Source organism: Triturus cristatus, chromosome 2_1, assembly GCF_964204655.1.
Source record: "Triturus cristatus chromosome 2_1, aTriCri1.1, whole genome shotgun sequence".
Lineage (NCBI taxonomy): Eukaryota > Metazoa > Chordata > Amphibia > Caudata > Salamandridae > Triturus > Triturus cristatus.
The window spans coordinates 446,100,612-446,127,330 of NC_140581.1; the positions used below are offsets into that span (position 1 = coordinate 446,100,612).

The following is a 26,719-nucleotide window of genomic DNA, read 5'->3' on the forward strand; positions in this document are numbered from 1 at the left end:
TGATGATTTCGTGGGAACTCAAACCTGTAGTTCTGTCTGGAGTAGACCTAATGGTCATCAAAACTAGAGGCAAGACATCAGGCCATTTCATTCCTGTGGCTAAACACATCTTCCCTATTCTGTTTTTGATGGTACCATTCATTTGCTCGACCACACCAGAAGCCTCTGGTCGGTAGGCACAATGCAGTTTTTGTTGTACACCCAATGCTTCACAAATCAATTTCATGATCTCATTGTAAAAGTGTCCTCCTCTGTCTGATTCTATTGTTATTGGGAACCCGTACCTTGGGATGAATTCCCTCAACAAGAGCTTGGCCACTGTGATTCCATCATTTCTTCTGGTTGGGTATGCTTCCACCCACCTAGAGAACAGACAAACTACCACCAAAACATACCTCAGCTTGTTATAAGGGGGCATTTCAATGAAATCTACTTGCATTCTGGTGAAAGGTCCTCCCTCCCGGCCTATGGTGCCTAGACTCACCACAGTTTTCCTTCCAGGATTGTACTGCTGACATATCAGTTATCTTTGACAGAGACTTTCTGCTATCAACCTGAATTTTGCATTGTACCAGGTCTGCTTGAAAGCCCTTATCATGGCATCCCTTCCCAGATGTCCTTGGCCATGATACATCCGTGCCATGGTTGACATCATGCTATCAGGCATTACTGGTCTCCCATCCCGATAGACCCACACATGATATTTCTCCCTAGGTGCACAACCTGCTTTCACCCACTGCTTCATTTCTTCATCTCCTGCTTCATCCTGCAACTGCCTCACTTCATCCCATGTTCCCACAACGTTGGTAAACATTAAGGAGCAAGAAGACATTTCCCTTTCCTTTGACCGATTGATTGAATATTTGTTTCGTGCACAATACTGAGCCATGTCATTTGCAAAGCGATTCCCGGTAGTGATGTAATCACTTCCCTGACCATGAGCAGCACATTTTACCACAGCCAGCTCTTTGGGTATTTGTATTGCCTCAAGCAATTTCCCAACTACTTCTGCATTCCTTATGGGAGTTCCACTTGAGGTCAGGAAACCTCTTTGTAGCCATAATTGGCCAAAGTCGTGGACAACTCCGAAGCCATACTGGCTATCAGTCATCACAGTCACTCTCACATTCCTCCCAATTTTGCATGCCTTTGTCAATGCCACTATTTCTGCTACTTGAGCGGATCTAACTCCTTTCAGAAGTGATGCTTCTATAACTGCTGAAACTGTGCATACTGCATATGCTGCACTCAATACTCCATCTGTTCTCAGACAAGATTCATCCACAAAAAACACATAATCACTTTCTGGCAATGGCAGATCTCTTGTGTCAGGTCGAGGTTTCGTGCAGTAGTCAAGCACATCCAGACAATCCTGATCAACATCCTCTCTTACCTCCACTCTCTCTGCATCAGGCAAGAGTGTAACTGGATTCACATTCACACATCTCTCCAAACTCACATTGGTTGCACCTAGAATGACCTTCTCATACTTAGTCAGCCGACTATGTGACATGAACTGTGTTCGACTCCTTGTTAAAAGGATCGCCACACTGTGAGGTACAAACACTCTTACTGGATACCCCATCACGATTCCCTCACTCTGCTCTAGGCTTCGGCATGTAGCAGCTACTGCTTTCAGACATCCTGGCAGACCTATCGCCACTGGATCTAACATTGACGAAAAATATGCCACTGGTCTCCTTTGCCTTCCATGTTTCTGTATTAACACTGAGAGTGCACATCCGTTTCTCTCACTGCAGTATAGTTCAAATTCTTTCTCATAGTCTGGCATTCCCAGAGCTTGGGCTTCACAAAGACTGTTCTTCCGCTGTCTGAATGCTGCCAATTCTTCTTTATACAGTTTAAGGGGGTCTTTAACCTCACTTTTTGACAATTTCACCAATGGTTTGGCAATCGGGGAAAAGTTACTTATCCACTGACGACAGTAACCAACCATTCCTAGGAACATTCTCACCTCTCTTTGGGTCATTGGAGCTCTCATTCCTCTAATGATTCTGATCCTGTCTATGGTTACTTTTCTCAGCCCTTTTTCGATAGTATGACCCAAATATTGTACTTCTTTTTTACAGTATTGCAATTTTGGCGGAGATACCTTTAGTCCTCCATCTGCCAAATGATTCAGCAAAGCTATGGTGTCTGTTTCACAGGCCTCACGTGTCTTTGACGCCACTAATAGGTCGTCAATATATTGGACCAAGACTGAATTCTCAGGCATGGTAAGACTTTCCAGAGATTTATTTAGCAACTGATTGAAAATGGAGGGGCTCTCTGTGTACCCCTGTGGGATTCGGCACCATGCCAAAATATGCTCTCCAAACCGAAATGCAAAAATCGGCTGGCTGTCATGATGCAACGGAATGGAAAAGAAAGCATGACACAAATCAATTACTGTGTACCATTCTGCATCATGAGGAATCTGATACAAAATTACTGATGGATTTGGAACAATGGGACAACATGACACAACAATCTTGTTAATCTTTCTCAAATCTTGCACAATTCTGAACTTCCCACTAGGCTTTTTCAGTCCCATTATAGGTGAGTTACATGGACTGCTCAATATTTCTCTTAACACTCCTTGCTGGATCATTTTCTCAATTAAAGGTGTTACTCCTGCAATTATTTCGGGTGTCAGTCTGTATTGTGGAATGTTTGGGAAAACTGCTCCTTCCTTTACAGAGATTTTCACTGGGTCTACATTTCTCATCAGACCTATATCTTCTCCAGTGAAATCCCAGACTGCTGCCTTCACTGTCTGTTTTAATTCTGGGGGCAATTCATCTGGATTGAATATGGCATAGGTTCCAGTAACCTCACTCTCTCTGTTAGCTATGGTCATCTTATACAGAACATCCTCATCTGGTGTTTCAAAGGCTATTCCGTCTGGGGTACAGAATATGGTACAATTCATTTTTCACAACAAATCTCTTCCTAGCAAATTCACAGGACTGGTGTCACACACCACAAATCGGTGCATGTCTGAAAATTTCCCTATTCTGACCTTTACCGGTTCAGTAAGGTAAGTTCTAATCTGGGTGTTTGATACACCAACTACTTGGATTGTTTCATCCGAAAGAGGAAGATTTTTCACGTCTGCTGATCTGACAGTAGATCGCGTAGCTCCAGTGTCTACTAGAAAAGTAATGTTTTCATCATTAATTTTCCCATCTACAAATGGTCCTGTCTGATCTATTTCTAGAGATGCGCCAAGTACGCACCCTGCTTCCTCTTTTCGGCACCGTCAATAAATCTCCTCTGACTCACTCTCGTCATTTTGCAGCCAATATTGTGACACAGCGCTCGCGCGTTGCGGTTTGTTTACCTGTTCTTCATTGTAGAATCCCGTCTCTTTACTATATCTTTGGGTGTTCCAGCTCTGCTGTAAGGGCGGTTTTGGCACCTGATTCTGTGGATTAACAGCCTTCTGCTGTTGCGGCGGTGGGCCACTCCCCTCACACTGCACCTGTGGATTTAATGATGGATTTTCATTATTAGTACTTGGTGGATATTTACACTCGGATTTCCAGTGCCCTAACCTTCCGCAATTGTGGCATGGGAACTTCTTTTTAGCTTCTTCTATATTTCCCTTTCCTTTTCCTGAGCCAAATCTTGGTTTAATGCCTGGGTTATTGGCTTGTTCAACCAGCTGAGCTTCCTGTCTCTCTGCGACTTTCACTTGAGCCCACATTGCCTTTTCTTTTAGTTTTCGCTGTTTTGCCTCAATCTCATCACTAAAGTATTTAGCATGCCTTGGGATCTCATCTATTTTCTTGCTCTGCCAGTCCACGGTATGCTGCTTAATCATTTCCCCAATCTCTGGGCGCAGACCATACACAAACCTGTACACAAAATGACTTAGGTCCTTTTCCCCCAGATTGTCATCCCCACTGAACTGTTTGAAAGCTAATATTAGCCTTTCATAGTAAGCGTGGACTGACTCTTTCGCTTCTTGATGTGTTCGATCTATCTTAACCCAGTCTGTTTCTTTGGGAGGCACTTTGTTTTTCAAAAACACAATGACCTGCTCATATTTCTTCATTACCTCCGGATCTGGTGCTCCTGTTTTGGGATCTCTCGGGTATTCTTTAGTTGGCCAATCTATGACTATCTTGCATTCTGCCCATAAGTCTGCTGGCACTATTCTATCAAACAGACTATTCAGATCAATCCACAGCACTTTTGACAATTTAACAAATCTGTCTACCTGTCTGTACCACTCGACCGGCTTTTCTCGTAATCGAGGGAAGTCATTTGTAAATGACAAAATGTCCTGTCTGGTCCATGGGACATGCACATATCCCCCTCCTGGAATCTCTCTCATGGGGAACTCTGTCACCACCTTTTCCTTTTCTCTCACAGGAAACGCCGGAAATGTTCGGTCTGAGGTGTCATCCCGCTTCCTATACCACCTGCTTTTCCATTTGTCCACATCTCCCCATTTCCTCAGCACTGTGATTATGTCCCTAATCTGCCCTATTCGTCCTGCAGTGTTCAGATTCTCAATATCTTTCTCTGTGAAATCCACTCGGTAAGGCTTCTGTAAAGCTTTTACCTTGTCCATGTCAATTCCCATTTCACTTGCTATTTCTGCTAGTCTGTCATGTAAATTCTTTGACGCTTTTGCATAAAAACAACAATTCCTCATCTTGGTAATTCTTCAGCTTTTCTGTGGGAATGGTCCCTACTATTAATTATTCTAACACCATCCGTAATTTTGCCACATCAATGGTATGGGATTCTTTCTCTTTACCTTGCAAGCCCTTCAGCCATTCGCTCAATTCGTCTGTAGTTATACCCACTGATTTTTCTACATTCCCTGGTTCCGTCAGTCTCTGTGGTTCTAATATTGGTCCTCCTACCATTCTGCTTCTCTCTACAGTATCAGGACAATAAAATGGGTTATTTGACACATGTAATTCACCTTCACTCATAGTGTGTCTCCAGGAATTCTCTTTTGCTCTCATCAGGGGCTGTTCTGTCTGTCTATTGTTCACATACGGGACTGTTAGTCCGTGCTCACTGTCTTTCTGCTTCTCAAAAATAGGCATAACAGGACCTATGGTCACAGGGACTGTAACTGCTTCTAGATTTTTCATCAATTCTCTTATTTTCTCTGTCAGTTCTAATGTGGTTTTTGCTAGTTCCCTGGAAGTTTCACTCTCTACCCTATTTTCCTTTCCCCGTTCCCTAAGAGAATTCCTTCTCTTTACCTCCGGAGTCACATCTTCTGTCTTAATGATTCTCAGAGTCTCCCTCACTGGTGTACCTGCGGTTGGCGTTTCTGATTCCTGCCTGTATGGAGGTGGACTTTTGTAAAACATGTCATCTAAGACATCATCTTCTGTGTCATTTGTTCCGTACCTTCGGGTTTCTACATTATTTTTCTTTTCTATGCATTTTCTTCCCTCACTTTCCCCTGCAGTTCTCACTGGAAACAAGCCTTCAGTCATACTTGCGTCTCGCCACCTTCTCATTCGATCACAATGAGTTTCTCGATCATTCGGTCGTCCGAACATATATCGGTATCTACTGCCATTTCTCTGGTTTTCTCGCTCATGCATCTCGTCTTCCCACTCTGTCAACGCCTCAAACTGCGTAGGCCTAGGTCGCGGATCTAAGCTCATCATCCTCTCCCGTAAGTTCCTTAATATTGCCAAATTAAAGGAACCATTTTCTGGAAACGCTAAAACTCCGTCTTCCTTTGTATACTTTGCCCAATTGTCTAACCAGATGCAAGTATGGTACCCATATTTCGCAACCATGAAGGATGCGGGGGTTTTCGCGGGAGGAAGTAACTGTCCTTACCTAGTCACAATCTCTTTGTCTTTCACAAACCAATTTCTTATTTTGCTAAACAAAGATTTCTTCTTTTTCCCGGGTGAATGATAATACATCTTTCTTTCTTTCGTGAACCCTTTAGTCTTTTCTGCAACTGTACGATCTTTAGTCCAATAGCAACGCGACCCCTACTCACACACCAATCCTGGAGCGTCTACGTCACTGTCACAATTTCCAATCCCTGCGCGACTCACACTAACGCACCAATCCTGGAGCATCTACCCCTCTCACTAGCCGTCCAATCCCAGCGTGGTCTTCCTGACGTCAGCAGTCGCTGCAGTAGCTCCTGCTCCTGACTCCTGTCTTCAGTCTACCCCTCCTTTACAAAACTACTCGGTAGACTTTGTTTCAATTTTACAATACTTGTTAGTTACAACATACAAACATCTCCATTGTCTGCTCCGCTAACCACAGAATAGCAAAAGACCTTTCCCACGAGAATCCTGTTTCTCCGAGAGCAGCGCTTACCTCTGCCCTACTACAGAATCGTTACGTTCGTTAGCAAAGTAGCACATCCCTCTACTTCACTCTTCTACCAAACATCAATTAACTGTTTTCTCCAGACTTAAGACACATAGTTGGAAACGCAATGCTCCTGAGAAATAAATCCAGAGTTCCGCAATTAATCCGAATGCTATTTCATTCACGCACTTTCACGCAAGAAAATCTAGTTCATTCACACAGAATCCTGTCTTTTCCGAGAACAGCGACCAGTCTGTCCTACTACAGAATTATAACATACGTTAACAAAGCAGCGCTTACCTCTACTTTGTCCTTCTAACAAGCTCAGAGAACACCTGCTACCTTTTCAGTGATAAGCATTATCGGTATGCCAATTGGTTTCCTGGTACCTAAGACCAAAATTTCACAGGTAACCCTTTGCTATCATTCAGACTTCTCACACAGAGAATTTCACTAATGGCAACACACAACGATGCTGCCGAATCGAACCCAGACAATGCGCCGTGCAACTTCAATTGTCACACGTTTCTCCCGTGTACCTACGGGCAACCACAATCCCGTCTTTCCCGAGAGCAGCACTTACCTCTGCTCTACTATGGAACTGTCATCAATTCCCGACTTCCTACCTCCCAGAAGCCATACAGACAACATAAAACTCAATACGACTTCAACATATAGTGTTAGTACATATCTCAATACCAATCAATAATCGATAAGCTATATACATGCCAAAATCATCAAACCAAAACAATAAAAACCATCTCTAGCTACCAGAAATACTGGTGCAGTTCGGATCACTAAATCTCCCCCTGCTTCCATGGACAGAATGATTTCTCAGTCACACGCACATACACACATCATACGCTGGTGGGGCCCATAACACCAACATTCATTCTCTCAAACTATCCGTGCCTACAAAGGGACATCAAATCCAAACCACAGCTGTTCGCTTTGATAGAGGAAACCACTTCTATTGAATTACCCTAACAATTCCTCCATCAGGAGGTCAATCGGATCATTTAGTTGTTATTTAGTTTAATGATGCTTTTAACTCTCAAATTAATCAATAAACATTTCAAGGAAATAATCACCCGACACAGTACTTCAAATAATGGTTTTCTTTATCTAATTCAAATGCAGGTTAAATCCTAATAATGCAATATCATCTTTTGTCATATTTACCTATTCTGGCTAATTGTCGTTTTCTAAGTCAGAACTGGTCCTCAGAAAATTCATCAGAGTTCTAAAGTCTCCGTCCTCTTCCGTCAGCATAAGGATCTCTGATCATCGATTCTCCGTCAATAGCTCGGCACAAAGTGGTCTCTAGCGAAGAGCAGCAGCCCTTCCCTCTCTAGTCTACTAATATTTATACTAAAATTTACATATAACAGTAACATTTTCTCAATTCCCAGGCCAATGATTGGCTGAATTCAAATATATCTCAATACATTAGGAAACATTCTTAGATTTTCTCATGTGGATGAAATCTCAAAGTAGACGTATGGGAAAGACTAATCCCAGGTCAAAATGTATCAGTTCGTTGGTAATAGGTTGAGTTCGGTAGTTCACTTTTTCCCATTTGCAACAATTGCTTCACGTTCAGGGACATTGGCACCTCGCCCAGGGTAGTCTTCATGGGCATGGTCTGACAGGTCACACAAGGGACACGAACAAAGTCAGTGCAGGCGCCTTTCTCCATTGTTCAAATGATGACGTCATGTACTTTAGTTAGGTTTCAGTCGGCGGCCATCTTTTGGTAGGCCAGAATAGTCCACTTTAAGCAAAGAAACACAAAATCGTAATTAATACATAGAAATTATAAAAACAGTGTTATTCCCTTACTAATACCCTTATGTGTATGCATTTATCTAGCCATATGCAACATTCAAAGCCGTTAATGCTGGTTTATTTAAGCGCAAATCACATTAACACTGCTCAAGCAACATTTATCGTTTTAATATGCATACAACTTAGTTCACTTATTAATTTTAGCCATGCAAATGCATTCCCACGTGTATTCTCTTGGTTAATAAGGTTGATTTAGTACCTTCACATCAATCAATTAATTATTAGAATTAATTATTAATCATTTTAATATAAACTTATATAAATGGATGGGTATATAAAAAGAAAACATTTTACCCGCTCTATCAAGTGCCGGTTTAACATACATTATGAATAAAGAAGATTGATGGACTTACTTGGTTCTTTCGAATATTTTTCTGGTGCACCTTCCTTTTCAAAGAATCTTCTCGTAACAGTGGCGCTCAACGACGGCGAATGCTGGGAGTAGATGCACAAGACACTTACTACAAAACTAACTGGTCAGCCGTTGTGTTCTTTTTTCTAACCCCTTTGATTCTAATGTTGGAGCATCTCGATTTGAGACTGCAAGGTACCTTGGTCACTACAAAAGAGGTATACACTTAGGGCTTTAAGAGCTCATTGGTGTGGGTTTGATTGACAGGGTCACCGACTCTGCAGTATTTTACCTTGAACAACCAATTAATGTATTTTTCAAGCAGGGAGCTACACCACACGGGTGTGTGTAAGGAAGGCCAAAAAAAGGGTCTCCATTACCAGTTGGGTAGAGTGGCGGAAAACTCAGCACTGTGGTTTACTGTTTTTCTGATGGGGAACCCATACCTCTGGTTCACATCTCAAGTATTTTCACACAAAATTCCATAGAGAAATGTAGTCTGTTGCATGTTATGCTCCCATTTACTCCAGGCTTTTATTTTGTTCCTGCTGAAACAAACATTGGCAAAGACCGTAGATCTTACCTTTTTCCATTTGCCTATATAGAACTATTGGCGTTGCCATTACTTTCTTTCCATTCTTTTTAGCATTGGCAAAAAAGAAAATATTGTCATTGTTGATGAAGAAGAGCATCAGCAAAACAAAGGTGGAATAATTTATACAGATGTTTCATGAAGCCCTGGCGACACCAGCTTGCATGCATCACCACATATGAGATTGACCATATTTCTCGGTTTTGCTGGTACAGTCACTTTTTTTTTACCATCTGTCCCGGGAGATTTTTGTAGATTTAGCACATGTATTGGTTTTCAAAGAGAGTGAACTGACACCGTACACAGCCATGTTTTCATGTGCTTCAGTGCAGGATTATTCAGCAGCCCCTATCAGAAAACTAGTTTGTTATCATACACAACACTGTGCATAAAAGTTGCATTTAATTCCCCTTAGTGCCTCATTGTCAATGTTTGTAGTTCGTGAGTCAGGTGATCTCATTGGGTGACTTTAAGTCGCGCACTATGACGATTGACAAAGGGGTACCCCAGGGATCTTGCTCGAGTCCCACCTTGTTCAATACATACATGGCCTTGTTGGTCAAACTCATCAGATCTTTGGGCTTTGAAATCTTGTCCTACGCCGATGACACTCAGTTGGTCATCTCCTTGGAAAAAGTGAAGGAACGTTTCTCAAATGGAATGAAAGTGGTGGCAGAGTGGATGTCCGATAACTACCTTCAGTTTAATGATGAAAAGACTGAGATTATGCTTTTTGGAAAAGCCCAACAAATGTGGACTCCAGATTGGGGCCACCTAAGCTAGGGAGTGCTCCCTGTCAGGTCGCAAAAAAGTTTGGCATTAAACTGGATCAAGCCCTAACAGTGAAGGAGCAGTTCCTATCAATTACAGGTACCTGCTTTCACATGTTACACGGCTACTAAGGAAAGCCCTTCCCTTTCTTACGTTTGCAGGCTTGACTGTGGCAATGCTCTTCTGCCAATAAGACCCTACTCTCTAGATTACAGGTCATGGAGAACACTGCTGCAAGGCTTATTTGTGATCTTCCTTCCAGATCTGCATCACCCCCACTTTTAAGAGCATTACATTGGCTACCTGTCAAAGAGAATTAAATTCAATATCTGCTGCCTCGCCCATAGAGCTCTAGCGGGGAAGCAACCAAGATACCTACACCAAAAGCTTAAACGATCTCTCCCTGTCAGGAATTTGCGATCTAAGGACAAAAAGCTACTTACTATTACCCCCATTCACTGTTTAAGGTGTGGAGGCAAACCTTTCTCTTATTTGTCCCCCACCTACTGGAATCGTTTACCTGGTTATATTCGTATATGCACCGAATACACCAAATTTAAGAAATTACTGAAAACCTTTCTATTTTTACTCTGCTGTTTTTGGCCCTGTTATAGTGAATTTCTGCTGCTCCGAGAAACCCTGTTGGGGTGATTTGTGCACAATATCAAATTAAAACTACATAAGAGTGAACATTGTCAATCAAGTTATTCTATGCCCTCAGTAGGTGCACTATTATAGTCCTACTTCTGTGTTTGTGGAATTTCCTGGTTTTTGATTTTCAAAATCCGTTCACCCCACCATGCATGTGCACACGTGCATCATGACATCCAGACAATTTTGTTTTTAAATACCAAAATGTCGGATGCCCATCTTGGAGTGGTAAGCTCAAAAATACAAATAGTGAACCGCAATTCATGTTTTAAAAGAAAGAATTGATCCTGCAGCAAATTGCAGTGGGTGGGCTTTCCATAAAAGAAAAAAAACCTGAGGGCGATGGAGGAGCAAAAGTGTGGCGGGTGGTTATTAAATACTGATGTGCGAGGTGTGGGAGCCACAGTGTAAGTGAGTGGGGGAATAAACCGAGGAGCTTGACGTTAAAAAAACAAAAACAACTCAGAGCGGGTGTTGGAGTAATGGACAGGCTTAGGTTGGATAGAGCACCATGGACAGCACAGGGATAGGGATGTGAGGAGGGAAGCAGCACGAGCTAGAAAACACTTGCACTCCTACATACTGCTAAAAGAAAAAGGAAAAAAGTAGTTGCTGAATGTGGAGCCTTGGAGGGATACAAGTAATTTAATTAATAGGATGGTAAGCTATTGCTCTGTGGGACGGACAAACACAAGAAGAGGCAGGAAAACCATGGAATGAGATGCAAACAAATGGGATTCTCAAGAACACCAACCATTGGTAAGCAATGGGCTGACCCAAAGCACACTGTAAGACTTTGTGTTTTCCACAACAGTTCTTCGCCAACAGACACTTAAAAGCTGTCTGTAGGTGAGACTTAAAAAGTTGGAAGAAGTTGTAAGATTCTCTTACTATGTACCGGAAGAAAGACTACTTCAAAAACTTCCTGCTGGTCTATGACCCCTGGCTCCTTTGTCCTCTGTTGTGATACTGTTTTATCTGGAAGGTTTGGATCAGCCTCTCACTAAATCCAGCCAATACCCCATCAGTAACAAGTGAAAGACCTTAGTCAGCACCAAGGATATGAACACCCATGGGCCGTAGTCTTTCATGGACCCGCAAAGATAGTTACTGCAAGGTTTTCTCCACCTAGTTGTGTTGCTCGTCCACCAGCTTTGTTTCTCTGGTAGATTACCCAGTGAAGGGTCTCTTTTTTTTTTTTTTGTGTGGATCTTTAGGAGGGAGAAGGCTTTGGGACGATTGGTCACTCTCAGGAAGGTCTCAGGGTGGGGCATTCAGGCTAGCTTCTATGCCCAGACATCCCATTGTTAGCCGTCTTTATCATCGACTATATAGGGTGGTAGTTTCCACCCCACCTGCCTGTTTGTTCAGTTCTACTAGAGGGTTTTATTTGAAAATCCGGTATAGCAAAGCTGATGGATAATTTTATGATGATGCCTGCTGACAAGTTTAAATTGGCTTAAAATTACCTTGAGGCTGGTTTGGTGTTGGCTTGAAGTAAAGGGTGGCCTCATGGCAACCTTTACTTTCTAGTTCTAGCCTGGTTTTGATCACATTATTCTGTCTGTATTTGCTGGAAGAGCTGAGATCGGGCTTCATCAGGGGTGACTGTACCTGGTTATTAATGCAAAAACAACAGTTGATGGACAGAATGCAGAACAATGTCATACATTCACCCCAGTTCAGAGATCTGGGCCTAAATCCATCGTTTTTTTGCTCACCATGCCATTCCAGTTTGAACCCAGCCATATGCAAATCAGTCTTGACCCTGTGCCTCATGGGTACAGTCCAGCCCGAACTGCCAAGCCAGGTCCTCCCTGGACTGGAAACAAGCATCCTAGGACCGGTTTCGGGGTTCCACCCCTCTTCAGCCAGGATAGCTTGATTTCAGTGGCATGGAGAGCACAGGACCCACCTCTGGGCATACCCTTCCCACTCGGGCTGACAAATGCAAAAACAACAGTTGATGGACAGAATGCAGAACAATGTCATACATTCACCCCAGTACAGAGATCTGGGCCTAAATCCATCGTTTAAAAAAAAAAATGTTTTAGGTTATTTGGCATCCGTTTTGTTTAATAGTCAGGTACACCAGATTCTAAAGAATTAACAGGATAATGCACATTATGTTTAACAATGGTCAATGATGTAGGAAAAAGGAATGTAAATGAAACTGTGCATGATGTTTTTGATTACATTTTGGTTATAATGTCGATCATCTGTCTGAACTATATGTTAAAAGATATGCAGCCAATGTATTTTTACTATTACTTACCATAATCTTCATTGCCTGAGTCCTAGTGCTCCTCGTCCTAACCTATCTGTTACTACTCATACACCTTTATCCATGACTACAGCGGTTCTGTGGTTTGCTGTAGAGTCGTGCTTTGCCAATTTCTGGTTCTGAGGTTTGGCCTGTTTACCGGTCCCCGGGTTGTTGACTCCCCTACTGGCTGCTTTTCGTATGCTGGGGATTTCCTTCTTCCCATTCATAGCCAGCTGTTAGTGCAAAGGGACTTCTTTTCCCCTGCCCTGTTACGTGTGCTGACCGTGCTGGGTTTTCTGCCATACCATGGCGTCTTGGTGCTGCGAGGGCATTGTCTCTGTGTTCCGTCGCCTGCAAGATCTTTGGTCTGCAGGCCTGCGTTTTGCTTTCCTTCCTTTTTTCTTGCTCCAGTGGTTTCTGGTTCAGGTTCGGAAGGTGGGAGCTCCTGTTACTCTGGTGGCTCCGGCATGGCCTCCTTCTGTCTGTTTCTTCTGTTGGTGGAGATGGTAATGGGTCCGGAGTAGCGATTTCTGTTGTTTCCGTCCCCCCTGTGGTTTCTCTACCTGGGTTTCCTCTTTTGTGATGGCATCCAGAAGGTTGCTGCCTGAACTTTTTATTCTCAGCATGTGAGTCGTTTCTGGCTTGGTGTGCTCTGTCGCATGGGGTTCTGTTTCATTTCTCTGCCTCAGGTGCAGGTTTTCCTCCTAATGGTGCTTTTCTGGCTTCTGGTCCCCTTGAGGGGGTCTGGTGGTCGTTCAGGGCCTGGTTCCCAGGACCTTTTCGGTGCTTTCAAATCACCATCCGGTCCTCCTGGTGATGTGCCCATTTTGAGGTTTGCATCTCTGTGTGCAGTCTTGCTGGTCCCCCATGTTTGCGCCGTGGGGTCCTGTCTTTTCACCTTGCTGGTGCTGTTTCTGGTGGCGGTACTGTCTGCTCACCGGCTGGCTGCTCTTGGCTTGTTGCTTTGTCTGTCTCTTTGCTACAGGTGTTTGTGGGAAGGATTAGTCTTTGGTTGGGCCTGGGCTTTGTGCTCCTGTAGCCTTCTTTTGTTTCCTTTTCTATGAGTGGTGTTTCTTCCGCTGTTTTTTACAGCTCCTCTTTTTCCTGGAAAGTGGCACTTCATTTGCTTGCTGTGCAGACGACGTTTCTGCTCTGTCTGGGCCCTGTGCAGATGTTTCATGTCTCCTCCGCGTGTTTGTGTGCTTGGTCCCCCTCATTGGGGGGTGGGGGGGATCAACCTTCGACTCAGGCATTATGCCGTTGAGTCGGGTCATGCTTCTGCTTGTTTTTGAGCAGTTTGGTATTTCTTCTCCGGTAGGGTTATTGGGGAGGTCTCCTTGTCAGCTTCTTTGGCTGGGGTTCATGGTACTTTTTTGCTAGGACTGTGTTGGGCTGCCCTTTGGGCAGTTCTTTCTACCTTTGGGTCTCCTTTTTGGGTGTTCTAGGGTCCAGTGGTTCCATGGTGCTGGCTTCCATATTGTACATAGTTATTGTCTATGGCTTGAACTTGCTTGCATTTTCTGTGCGGTTGTTTTGGCCGTTTTTTGGTTTGGGTATATCTCAATGAGTGAGTCATCACGATGAAACAAGGACTCGAAGTAATGATATTACCGGTAAGTAATTGGAGCATTGTAAGTTAAGACGAAGGCTCGTGCTTAGACCTTATAATCCCCATATTAGTGGTTGTATGTGACATTCAGATATGATCAGCTTTGAAGGGCCTGCCTCAAAAGGTTTTCAGGAGCACTCTAAGAAATGTTAGTAGCGGTGCAGGGGAGAGAGGAGGGTAGAAGAGGACAGTTTTATTAATTGTGTTTTTAGCATTCTAGTAGTAATAAGAATGAGGAATAGAAAATAAGTAGTAAGCTGAGTCGGTTGTGGAATTGCACCTGTGATCATGAAGGGAGTAAAGTGCTGGAATGTGAGTGGAATTCCGGTAGAAAATGGGAACCAAGCAGATTAGCTCAAATTATATTTTAGAATCAATTTGCAGATCAACTGATGAAGATCTTGTATTCCTGACACAGTATTGACATTGTTCTCTCCCCTTGGCTGCATTTTAGTTGGCTATCCCAAAGAAGAAAGGTTTGCTGGAAGGCCTACAGAGAGGGTCAGTGGCCTTTATGACTTGCTGAAAGGGAAATGTTCGATGGGATTCCACGCGGGATGGGAGCAGCCCCACTGGTTCCACAAACCTGGAGATGAGACTGGATACAAGTAAGCCTAAACTGATGCCTGTACTGTACGCAGTAGGTCCAATTAACTTTTCATACTTATGCCCTGTTTAGTGATCAGTGTTGTGACCCCACTACCTCTATTATTCATAGTCAATACGTAGGTTCTAGTGCTATGAATTAATATAGCCCTTCCAGGTGCCCCTTCATTACAGGGTTCTACTGAGGGTTTGATAAATCCACCTAATACTGGTAAAGAAGGCATGGCTGGACCATGCATTGTGGATGACTGATGTTTCATTGTGTAGGAATGGATTTGGTTTCATCATAGTGGAGAAGTAGGAGACTGGTTTCCTTGGTGAACAGTCTCACCATTCATAAGAGAGCGCATGAATGATTTTGGTTTGAAAATACCTCTTAGCCTTTGTAAATAGAATCTCTATGCATAACAAATTATCTAGTAATGTGTAGTGTAGTCACTAGAATTGCTATTTGCTGCAACCTCTACTGCTTATTCATAGTTATTCAGAAACAATGCCCCCTCTCCCCTTTTATGATTCTGCAAACTAGGGCTCAGGCTGTGCAGTTACCATTCAGTAATCATATTGTGTCTAACGTGTACCACTCTGGAGCAAACATCCGGTGTTATTCACCGCTATAAATGGTCTATTTGTATAGCATAAACCTAGCTACAAGCAGTGGAGCACAGTACTTAAAAGGTTTGTGGAGTGTTGCTACATCATGATTGTGTTCTTTCTAGCTGCCTCTTCTACTCTTTAATGAATTTGGGTAGGGTTGGGACGGTCCTGTTGCCTTATTTTTACACTTCTTTGTTTCCAGTCTTTTGGTATCTCTGCTGCGGGTGTGCCAACAGCCACCAGAGATAGTGATCTTGTCAGCCAGATAGGCATGCATGCTGGTGTGATGATTTTGTAAATGGTGCAGCTGGTTTTCAAAATCAGCAGGGCGGTGGAAGCACACTTCCTCACATAACAGTTCATCCCTAGCATTATGGTAAATGCAGTACAATATTTGTGCTTACTTGAATATTAGTTGTAGTTTTTCACCAGAGTTGGTGCAGAGACTGTTCATCTCTAGACACATGTGTTTCTGGATTTTATTCTTCTTCGGTAGAGATCAGAAAATCAAATTACATCAGGGGTTTCTGAGAATGCTGCCACAGTCCTCTCAGGTCTCCGTACCTCACTGGCGCACAGGTGCATCTCCAAAAGCAAGGCAGCTGAGAGGCCCATCAATATCATGTGGCAGGGTCATCTTCATCTGTGGTAAGGAGGGTGTTGTTTATGACGTGTAAGGTAGTTGTCTTGCTGCTGTAGCGTGACCTAAAGCCAAATTGGCAGGAGATGGTTGGATTGATGGGAACTTGCAGTTGGGAGTAGATTGCTTTTTTGATGGTCTTTCCAGTCAAACATGAATGCTTTCACAGTTTTCCAAGAGATATTGGAGTAGGAAGAGCTCGGATGTGTAGAGAAAAAATACCACCGTATACGTATTTTTCAGACACCAGTGTAGATGCCTTCTCTTGTAATTGAAAGTCATTGGTTTCTAGTAAACTATATCTAGCCCTGTGTCAAGTTTGGCTGGTGGGGACCTGTAGTACAATGAAGGTGGCCATCACTAGAGTTGTAATGTAATATGGAATGTCCATGGAGATGGTGGTAGCAAGGGTGGATGTTGTTGGTGAGAACTGTGCCAGATGCCCCTTGTCTGGATCACTCTTACTACTAACATTCTGATCAATTTCCGCACTAGTGCTTGCTTTTAGGAGGCTATATGTAATGCATGGTAATATCCACACTGTGCGCATCTATGAATCCTTGCTGCTTGTCATATTTTGATGTTGCACATTGCTTTAACGTTGATCCTCTTTTTATGGCTGCACTCTTGGGGGCTGTGCTCACAATATTTGCTGCTAGTAAATTGAATGTGTATGCCCTCCATTTGTAGTTTGACATGCCTATTGTTATGATTTTGGAGACTTGAAGGACTGTGTGTGTGCCATGTAGGACGAACCAACATACTGGTTTTACTTGAACACTTGCAGCTTTTCACCAACCAATTTCCTATTAATACTTCATACTCCTTTATTGTGGGTCTGCATTTTGTATCTGACACATGAGCAGATGCTAAGCATCAGGGGATGAGTAAAGTTTTCTTTACTAGCATTTCCATAATGGCGTTATGGACTGGGACAACGAGAAAGGTGGAGGGTGAAAAGATTGTGGTGAACATAATGAATGTTGGCTCGAACATTGCTTGTGGGGGATTGACGAATAAAGCAAAATGAGGATAACCACATCATCCTACTATCAATGTTGGGGGCTCACTTTATGGCCCAGTACTGTGCGTTGTCATTCTCCAGGAGACGTGATGTGTGCAGGTGGACGCATCCCACTAAAACTCCAGATATTCTTGCCTCCAGTATGAGGGTTTTTCCCTATTTTTCTTCTTGTGTCTCTCATAGTAGTACTCTGCTGCAGGATGTCTCCCCGCCTCAGATTCTCAGTACTGTGTGTTTGTATGCTTCTTTTTGCAAGGGAGAAATAAATGGGTATTACCACTTTACCGTACAGTAGTGCCACATACACAGATTTGAGATCCCCTCTTTGCTCACCTAGATGAGACTAAGGGGAGGGTAGAGCACGGATGGAAGGATAGCAAAGGCGGTGTGGAGTATAAGGTAAAGGAAGAGAGGTAGAGACCATGGCTGTGGGAGAGGAATGGAGGAGATATAAGCAGAAGGGTTAGGATAGGAGTTGTGTTTGATGGGGGGGGGGGGTGGAGGAAGAGAATTCGGTGACAGAAGCAGAAATGGGGTATGTGTTGATACAGAAAGAGACTAAAATGAATAGAGGAAACAGGGCTTAATGGGCAGATTTGCAGATAATGAGAATTAAACAGAGTCTAAAACAGCATGAAGTGAGATGCAGAGTGCACACAAGGAAAGGGGCTCAGAGACCAAATGGCAAAAGTAGATGCGACTAGTCCACCCACTCAAGAGGACAAATTATTTGCACTTGCTCTCAAATACTTCCATACTGAATACTTCTCTTTTTGTCTTGAGTGCAGCATTATATATCGTTCAATAGAAGCTGTTTTTATACTTCTGAGACGGGTAATCCAAAAAAGGAATCAAAATTGGAGAATTACATCCATCTGGGTGCCAAGTGCCACAATTCCGACAATCTCGGCAACATCGGGATTGTCGGAGGAAGAGTGCAGCATGCCAGTGACTTCAGTTTGTGACAGAGCTTAAGAAAAATGTGCACATGGTTGGGTCAAGGATGGACTGCATTTCATACTCCGTTGAATCAACTCAACATAAACTGACGCTACCTTTGAGAGAATGATTAGAGGCGAGCTGGGCAATGGGTCAACGAGAGTTCTTTATCTCATATGAAGAAGGTCAGATTGCTGGAGGGAGACATGGTGGCAGATTTTGGCTTGGACATGGATATAGGTCATGCAGTAGTATAAACTGGAGCCACCTCAACTGCCATTATGAAATAGTATACAGAAATGTTTCTGAGTGATACCGGAGATTGGCCAGACATTCTATTCCTTTACTTACATTTGGACATGGAACTTTTGTGACTCTAATCTGGTCAGGGCAGCTGGTCTTTTCCCATTGTTGCAGAACTTTGGTAAAAGAGCTCCAATACTGCATGTGTCCTGGGAGAAACAGGCTCTTCAGCAGTCGCGGCCGGCATGACTTGCAGGTGTGAGGGTCGCGCACGGGGAATTTAATTTATATATTTTTTTTAAAACATACCTTCCTGCTTCCCGTGCCGTCTCAGCTCCTGGCCAGGCCTAAACTGAAGAGAATTTTCATTACATTTGAGTTTAATGTATATATTGTCAAATTGGTAGTGCGTGTTGTAGTCCTAGACGCCATTTAGGGTCTAGGCCACTTTGTTAGTTTCACAGTATATGCTTCGCAGGCATACTTTTCAACACTGCACACATATTGAGATACACAGATTCATGCTATTAATAGTGTGCGCTCCTCACCAACATTGTTTAATATAAAGATGCAAGACACATTTCCTTACCTGACCATTTGCACCAGAGCTTAACAAAGTAAAAGGTTTAAATATTAGATATCTAGTGCGCACTGGCTTTAGTTAGGCTCAAACATCTTAGGATTCTAGTATTCCTGGTTCGTAAAAAGATTTCCTGCTCTTTACAGCATGCATTTGCTGTAAAGATGGGCACAATAGTACATAATAGACTACACTACAATTCTCTCTGAACAGGGATGGTGAAAGGTACACCATTGCTGGGCGGGATGCTGCCTCCTAGTACTCTTTAAACAAGTAACCACTTACCATCAAGGTGAATCCTGAAACCAACCACCGTATCCACCTCAAAATGACCTCTTGCGCCAAAGGTTGAGCTGGAAGCCCTGCCCAGTCACTCACTAGTCAACTACTTGTTCACAGAATAATCCCGCTCATGCTTCTTAGCATACCCCATCTGTAAGTCAGGCCAAGAGAGAGAGTACCCTAGGTTGTTTATCTGATGGAAACCATTGCTGGAGCTCCCCTCTGGTAGCGCACTGTGATGCTTCTGCTGATCAGCTTCAGTGCTCCTGGCAGATTGCCTGCTCCTGCTGCCGAACCTCCGCGGACATACAGATTTAGGGCGCCAGGCAGCAATGACCAAGCCATTAGGTCTGGCTTGCAACACAAAGGCAAATCAGAGAATTGGCTTTGCCTGTTTGTTTTTTAATGGCAACTTGTGCATGGCATTTATATGGCGCCTATACTGTGTGTCAAAGCTCCGCGCAGGTTAGATGATGATTATCCATTTCACTTTTTCAGGTATTTGCTTTAGCAACCAGTGTAGGTCATGTTAAATGCCTTACTTCCTCCTGTTTTTTTCTTATTAAAACCTTGAAGAAGATCTTCCCTTTTATTAGGAAGGAACAACAGAAATTAGTGGTAGTGGCTCTCCTGCTCTCAAAGCTGGACTACTGTAATGGCTTATTTTTGGGAATTGACAAGACCCAAATGAACAGACATCAATCATTACAGAATGCTGCTGCGCGACTGCTTCTGGATATACCCAGAGGTAAACCTACCTCTGAGGCTATCCGTACCTTGCACTGGCTTCCAATGTAGGATCGTGTTGAATTTAAGGCCTTATGCTTGGTCCATAAAGCTTTTTATGGAGGCGGTGCCAGGGCTATGCGGATACTGTTTAGACACTATATTCCGGCTCGACCATTACGATCCGGTACTCAGAATCTTCTTTGCCTGGATAGGATAAGGAAGGCAAGATGGGGTGGTAGAGCGTTCTCACACCGGGCGGCTCTATTATGGAATTCGTTGCCTGTAGCCATGCGCCTACAATCGAATAGATTGGCGTTTAGGAGAGCTCTGAAAACCTTGATATTTTCCAGGACATAGTTGCATGTAACAAGCTGTTGGTTTTACTAGGTTCTTACCTCCCTTAGCGCCAAGACGCCACGGCATACGAGCGCTTTACAAGCATATATCCTATCCTATCCTATCCTAAGTTTACATAATTCTGCAGAAAATGCGAGTTATTTTCATGTAATCAAACCACGTTGTATGTAATTTGTGTGTATGTGGTATTTATAAAGCGCTTACCTAGCTGAAAGCTAGCGCTGTGTTGTGCAGGATCCAAGGCGAAACTGGACCCTATATGTTGTATGTATCATTACTCATGCTTTGAAAATTAAACTTTTCTAATGCATCCAGGTTTTTTTTTAATTAGGTGGGATACTTGTAGCCACATATTTGCCCAATGAAAATAAGCATTAGGAAAGCCAATCAGTTATGCCTTTGGGACCTTCTGGCTTTGCCAATGGTTTTTAGAAGTACACTATAGAGGCAGCTGAAAAACACATGCACAGTCATGGAGTGCTTAACCCAAAAGAAAAATGTAGTGTTTGCATAGCAAGCAATAGGACACAAGTGATGCATCCTTGCTCCAGTGGAGGGGCAAACACAAGAAGCGGATGGAAAGCTCACACGAGCTAACGAATAAAAAGCAAGCAAATTAGAGTGACCGTAAGGCCAACCAGTGGAAAGAAGATGGCTTACGCTGTCAGATATGCGAGACCTAAAACGTGCCAATTTAATATATGGCCTCAAAATGTACCTCGGCATAATTTTGACCTACTGCTTGACAAGTTTTAAAACACTGCTCGCTGCACCGGTCTACATGCATTCCAGTTTGTCTGTCATCCTTTTCCAGTTTCTATTCCTCCTTCATCTAGGCCCCCATTCATTTTCTTTTTTGTCGTATTCTCACTGGACTAAATATTTCATCTAGTAGAGTATCCCCCCACTGCAGGTGTTCAGTGCACTCAATGCTTACCAGACCCCGAAAAATCAGTCTGCAGCAAGGTATGGTTTCTCCAAGTGGCAGCAAATTATGCGACCAGTCTACTGGAGCCGGTTTGCACATAGCCGTACAGGTGTGGCAGGTTCATCTCAAATATAAAGATTGTCAGAAAAGCTGGTCAATCTCACATACGTTCCAAACCAAAATGTACTCTGAGCGGAATCCTCGCCATAGAGTCGCAGTCGTCCCTGGAATGGCTCTCCCGAGCTCAATATTGAGCGTTTTTCATCAGTAATCATGGTAAGCATAGAACGTAAATGTGTTCATGGGATTTCTACGCATAGATGCCACTGGTGAGAGGTTTTACACAGAAAACATTGGCGAAAATAGAATAAAATATATTATTTAGCAATGTGGCCGAAACAGAAGACAAAGGCCAGTTTTCTGCCCATTTGTGTACTCAGAGGCGACATGCTGCTGCTTTTGAAGTCCTTGAGCTGTTTGTCGCGAGGCCAGAGTGTTCCCGTTTTCCAATTAAGCGCGCGCCAGGTCCGATAAGAGGAGGTGGTGACGCTCCCGTGCCAAGTCTGACTGCAGATGCCCCTCCCTGGAGTGTTTACATGAACTTTACTTGACGATAGACAGACTGCTGCGGGCAGGTGGTTACCAGCTGGCCGACCCAGCAGCTGTCTCAGTGGCCTGTCGGTTACTCGGGCAGCAGCTGAAGCATTTTATTCTACCAAGAAACATTCTAGTTTAGGGCAGCTGAGACGTCGGGGAGAGGAAATATTCCACGAATGGTTCCTGAGGTACACAGACACATATGTTGTAGCACTCTGTTCTTCCTGGGCACTAAAATGTCATGAATGATGTATCCGGTCTTTTTCGCTGTTTTCCACCTCAAACAAGCACCGCTATTGTCTAGTCCGCTAATTTCCCGCGCTTTTCAGTGCTGCAGACTATACATTGCTTATCTATTTTCTCACTTGCCCATAAGTAAGGCATTCATTAGTGTGTTCAAAGGATGTTTCGGTATTTCCCGAACACAGTAAAATCCTGGATTTTGCCGTGTTTGGTAAATATCACTTCTTCTGAGTTTTCCCTTAGTAATGGCGAATACCGTGGATTTTGCTAGGCTCTGCACCAAAATTTCTATACCACAATTACTAGGCTTTACTCCCTATATTTTGTCAGGCCCCTGCTAAAACATACCGCGGGGGAGAGGGTGCAGACTTCACTGCACCCAGTAATTACAAACCAGGGTTTGCACAGTGAGTTAAAAAAACAAAAAAAAAACAGGCCGCTCAGATTTAGGATATAAGACCGCAAGTAGCCCCTCTATCCAGGGTCGGATTGGGATCACAATTTGGATCGGGCACTGTAAAAAAAAAAAGTGTCCCACATTCGCGGGCCATGCCCTTTCCTGAAGTACCATTTGGTTGCTCTCAGAGGTGTCATTTGTAGAGAAATGTTTGGTAAATTAGCCCCTTCGCTGCTGGGCCTTTCCCCTCCTGTGCTAAGCCTTTTTTGGGCTATTTTGGGTAGTGCACGCTTAGGCCCCTGTAACGTTTTGACCACATAAGGTATCCACGCCAAATTTGCGTCCTTTTCTTCCAACATCATGGGGATTCTAAAGGTACCCAGGGTTTGTGGATTCCCCTGGAGGGGACCCAGAAATTAGCCAAAATACAGCAATTTTTTTTTTTGGGGGGGGGGGGGGAGTGGAAAAACAGGCTGCAAATAAGTGTCTGGGTTTTTCTCTGCAAATGGTATCAAAAAAGGGTTTGTGGGGCTGAAATCACAATTTTCACAGCTAGTAGGGAAGGACAGACTTTTGTCAGAAAACCAACATTTTTTACACAGTTTTGGCATTTTTCTGGGACATAGCCTATTTTTGCTATTTTTTGTACTTTCAACCTCCTTCCAGTTAATGGTAGAAATGGGTCTGAAAGCAATAATGGATCCTGGAAAGCTATGCATTTTTGAAAAGTAGACAAAATTCTGAATTCAGCAAGGGGTCATTTGTGTAGATCCATCAAGGTTTCTTTATAGAAACTAACAGTTAAATCTAGGAAAAAATGAAAATTTGTTGAAAAAAACAGCCTTTTGTGTCAACGCTTTTACCTGTAACTTCTTCTAATTATGACAGCTCTTTGAAAGCAATATAACGTTACATCCGCTGGACATTCCTGGTTGTGGGGATATATAGGACTTGTAGGTTCACCAAGAACCTGACGAACCCAGAGTCAAAAACTGAGCAGCAATTTGCAATGGTTTTTTATTATGTTCCGGGTATATAGCAATTATTGCGGAAAAATGTATTCATGGAAAAATCGGTATGAAAGACACCTATGTATTTCGGAAATGGGAACAAATTATAGAGTTTAGAAACAGTACATATTTGCACATTTTTGAAATTGGGAATACTCATACTAGCATGAGAATTTTCGGTCATTTTTCAAAATGACTTCTTTTTTACACAGTCTTTCATTTGGAAGGCAGAAATGCATCAAAAATCAATAAGTAATAACAGTTGCTTTACCCCAAGTCTCCCAATAAAAATGGAACCTCACTTGTGTGGGTAGGCTTAGTGCCCACGACTAGAAATGGCTCAAAACCCAACGTGAACACACCACATTTTCAAAATTAAAATTTACCCTTTTTTTAACGAAGTGTCTAGCTGTAGTTTTTGAACACTAGCTCTGCCGGCACCTAGTGAAATGTTGCAAACCTATACATTTTTGAAAACTAGACAACCAGGGGAACCCAGGATGGGGTGACTTAAGTGCCTCCCACCAGGGTCTGTTACCCAGAATCCCTTGCAAACCTAAAAAATTGGCAAAAAAACACATTTTCCCCAGATTTCTGTGGTGGAAAGTTCCGGAATCTGTGTGGATCCACAAATTTCCACCCACCCCGCTTTCCCCAAAGTCTTACGAGAAAAAATGGTACCTCACTTGTGCGGGTCGGCCTAGTGCCCGCGACAGGAAACGGCGCAAAAAGCAACGTGGTCACACCTCAATTTCGCAGTGAAAAATTACCCTTTTTTGGCAAAGTGTTTAGCTGTAGTTCTTTAACCCTAGCTCTGCGGGCACCCTGGGAAACCCATACATTTTTGAAAACTAGACACCCAGGGAAATCCAGGATGAGGTGACTTGACTGCCTCCCACCAGGGTCTGTTACCCAGAATCCCTTGCAAACCTAAAAAATTGTCAAAAAAACACATTTTTCCCACATTTCAGTGGTGGAAAGTTCTGGAATCTGCGTGGATCCACAAATTTCCACCCATCCCGCGTTCCCCAAAGTCTTACGAGAAAAATGGTACCTCACTTGTGCGGGTCGGCCTAGTGCCCGCGACAGGAAACGGCGCAAAAAGTAACGTGGTCACACCTCAATTTCGCAGTGAAAAATTACCCTTTTTTGGCAAAGTGTCTAGCTGTAGTTCTTTAACCCTAGCTCTGCGGGCACCCTGGGAAACCTAGCACACCTATACATTTTTTAAAACTAGACACCCAGGGGAATCCAGGATGGAGTGACTTGACTGCCTCCCACCAGGGTCTGTTACCCAGAATCCCGTGCAAACCTAAACAATTGTCCAAACAAACACATTTTCCCCACATTTCTGTGGTGGAAAGATCCGGAATCTGCGTGGGTCCACAAATTTCCACCCACCCCGCAATCCCCAAAGTCTTACGAGAAAACTGGTACCTCACTTGTGTGGGTCGGCCTAGTGCCCGTGACAGGAAACGGCGCAAAACGCAACGTGGTCACACCTCAATTTCGCAGTGAAAAATGACCCTTTTTTGGCAAAGTGCCTAGCTGTAGTTTTTGAACCCTAGCTCGCAGGCACCTTGGGAAACCTAGCAAACTTATACATTTCTGAAAACTAGACACCCGTGGGCTTCCTGGGAGGTATGGCTTGCGTGGATCCCCCAACGTTTCCATACCCAGAATCCCCTGCAAACCTCAATTTTAGCTGAAAAAAATCACATTTTTCACACATTTTTGTGTGGGAACGTTATGGCATCACCCGGTTCACTCAAATTTCCCACCACCCAGCGTTCCCCCGGGTCTCCCGGTAAAAACGGTGCCTCACTTGTGTGGGAGGCCCAAGTACCCGCAACAGGCAAGAGCCCAAAATGTAGTGAGGCGACATCAAAATTGCCTATCTCAAAACCACCTGGTTTTACAAAGGGGTTCACTTGGGTTTTTGGCCCGGTGCTCGGCGGCCATCTAGGGTAACCAACCAAACCCATACATTTCTGAAAACTAGACACCCGGGGGCTTCCAGGGAGGTATGGCTTGCGTGGATCCCCCATGTTTTCTTACCCAGAATCGCCTGCAAACCTCAATTTTCGCTGAAAAAATCACATTTTTCACACATTTGTCTGTGGGAAAGTTGTGGCATCACCAGGCTCACTCAAATTTCCCACCACCCAGCGTTCCCCCAGGTCTCCCGGTAAAAATGGTGCCTCACTTGTGTGGGAGGACCAAGTACCCGCGACAGGCAAGGGCCCAAAACATAGTGAGGTGACATCAACATTGCCTATCAAAAAATGTTTTGGGCCCTTTCCTGTTGCGGGTACTTGGGCCTCCCACACAAGTGAGGCGCCATTTTTACCGGGAGACCCGGGGGAACGCTGGGTGGTGGGAAATTTGAGTGAGCCCGGTGATGCCACAACTTTCCCACACAAAAATGTGTGAAAAATGTGATTTCTTTCAGCTAAAATTGAGGTTTGCAGGGGATTCTGGGTAAGGAAACGTTGGGGGATCCATGCAAGCCATACCTCCCTGGAAGCCCCCGGGTGTCTAGTTTTCAGAAATGTGTGGGTTTGATAGGTTTCTCTAGATGGCTGCCGAGCCCCTGACCAAAAACTCATGGTACCCCCCTTGCAAAACCAGGTTGGTTTGTGATAGGCAATTTTGATGTCACATCAATACGTTTTGGGCCCTTCCCTGCCGCGGGTACTTGGCCCACCCATAAAAGTGAGGTACCATTTCTATTGGGATACTTGGAGAAATCTAGGGGGGTTGGAAATTTGTTGTAACTTTCCGCCGCGTGAAAATTTGGGCAAAATAATGCAAGGAAAATGTCACAGTCACATTTTGAGGTTAGCAGGGCATAGTGGGTAAGATAACTTGTTGGGATCCACAAGAGAGACCTCACCATGCACTCCCATCGGTGTTTAGTTTACGACAAAAACTACTGTTGTTAAGTTATTCTTAAATGAAATGTACAGCTTGGCAGAGAGACAAAACAGACCATGATTACTGCACAGCCATCTATTCCTCAAGCACACACACATACTGGTTGGATTTGGCACGAGGGTGAGCGATGGTTCAGTATATATACTTGTATTAACCAGAAATTTCACAAAAATGAAATGCACTGTTAATAATTGAAAGTA

At 43.6% G+C, this 26,719-nt stretch overlaps 1 protein-coding gene across 1 annotated transcript in view; it reads left to right on the plus strand.

Annotated features, from left to right (window-relative positions):
* The window catches only part of DMGDH (dimethylglycine dehydrogenase), a 530,714-nt gene that overhangs the window by 289,461 nt on the left and 214,534 nt on the right, over nt 1–26,719 (plus strand). The window contains exon 9 of the mRNA XM_085632255.1: nt 14,865–15,018. Within this exon, the coding sequence (XP_085488381.1) occupies nt 14,865–15,018 (154 nt within the window). The remainder of the gene's footprint in view (nt 1–14,864; nt 15,019–26,719) is intronic.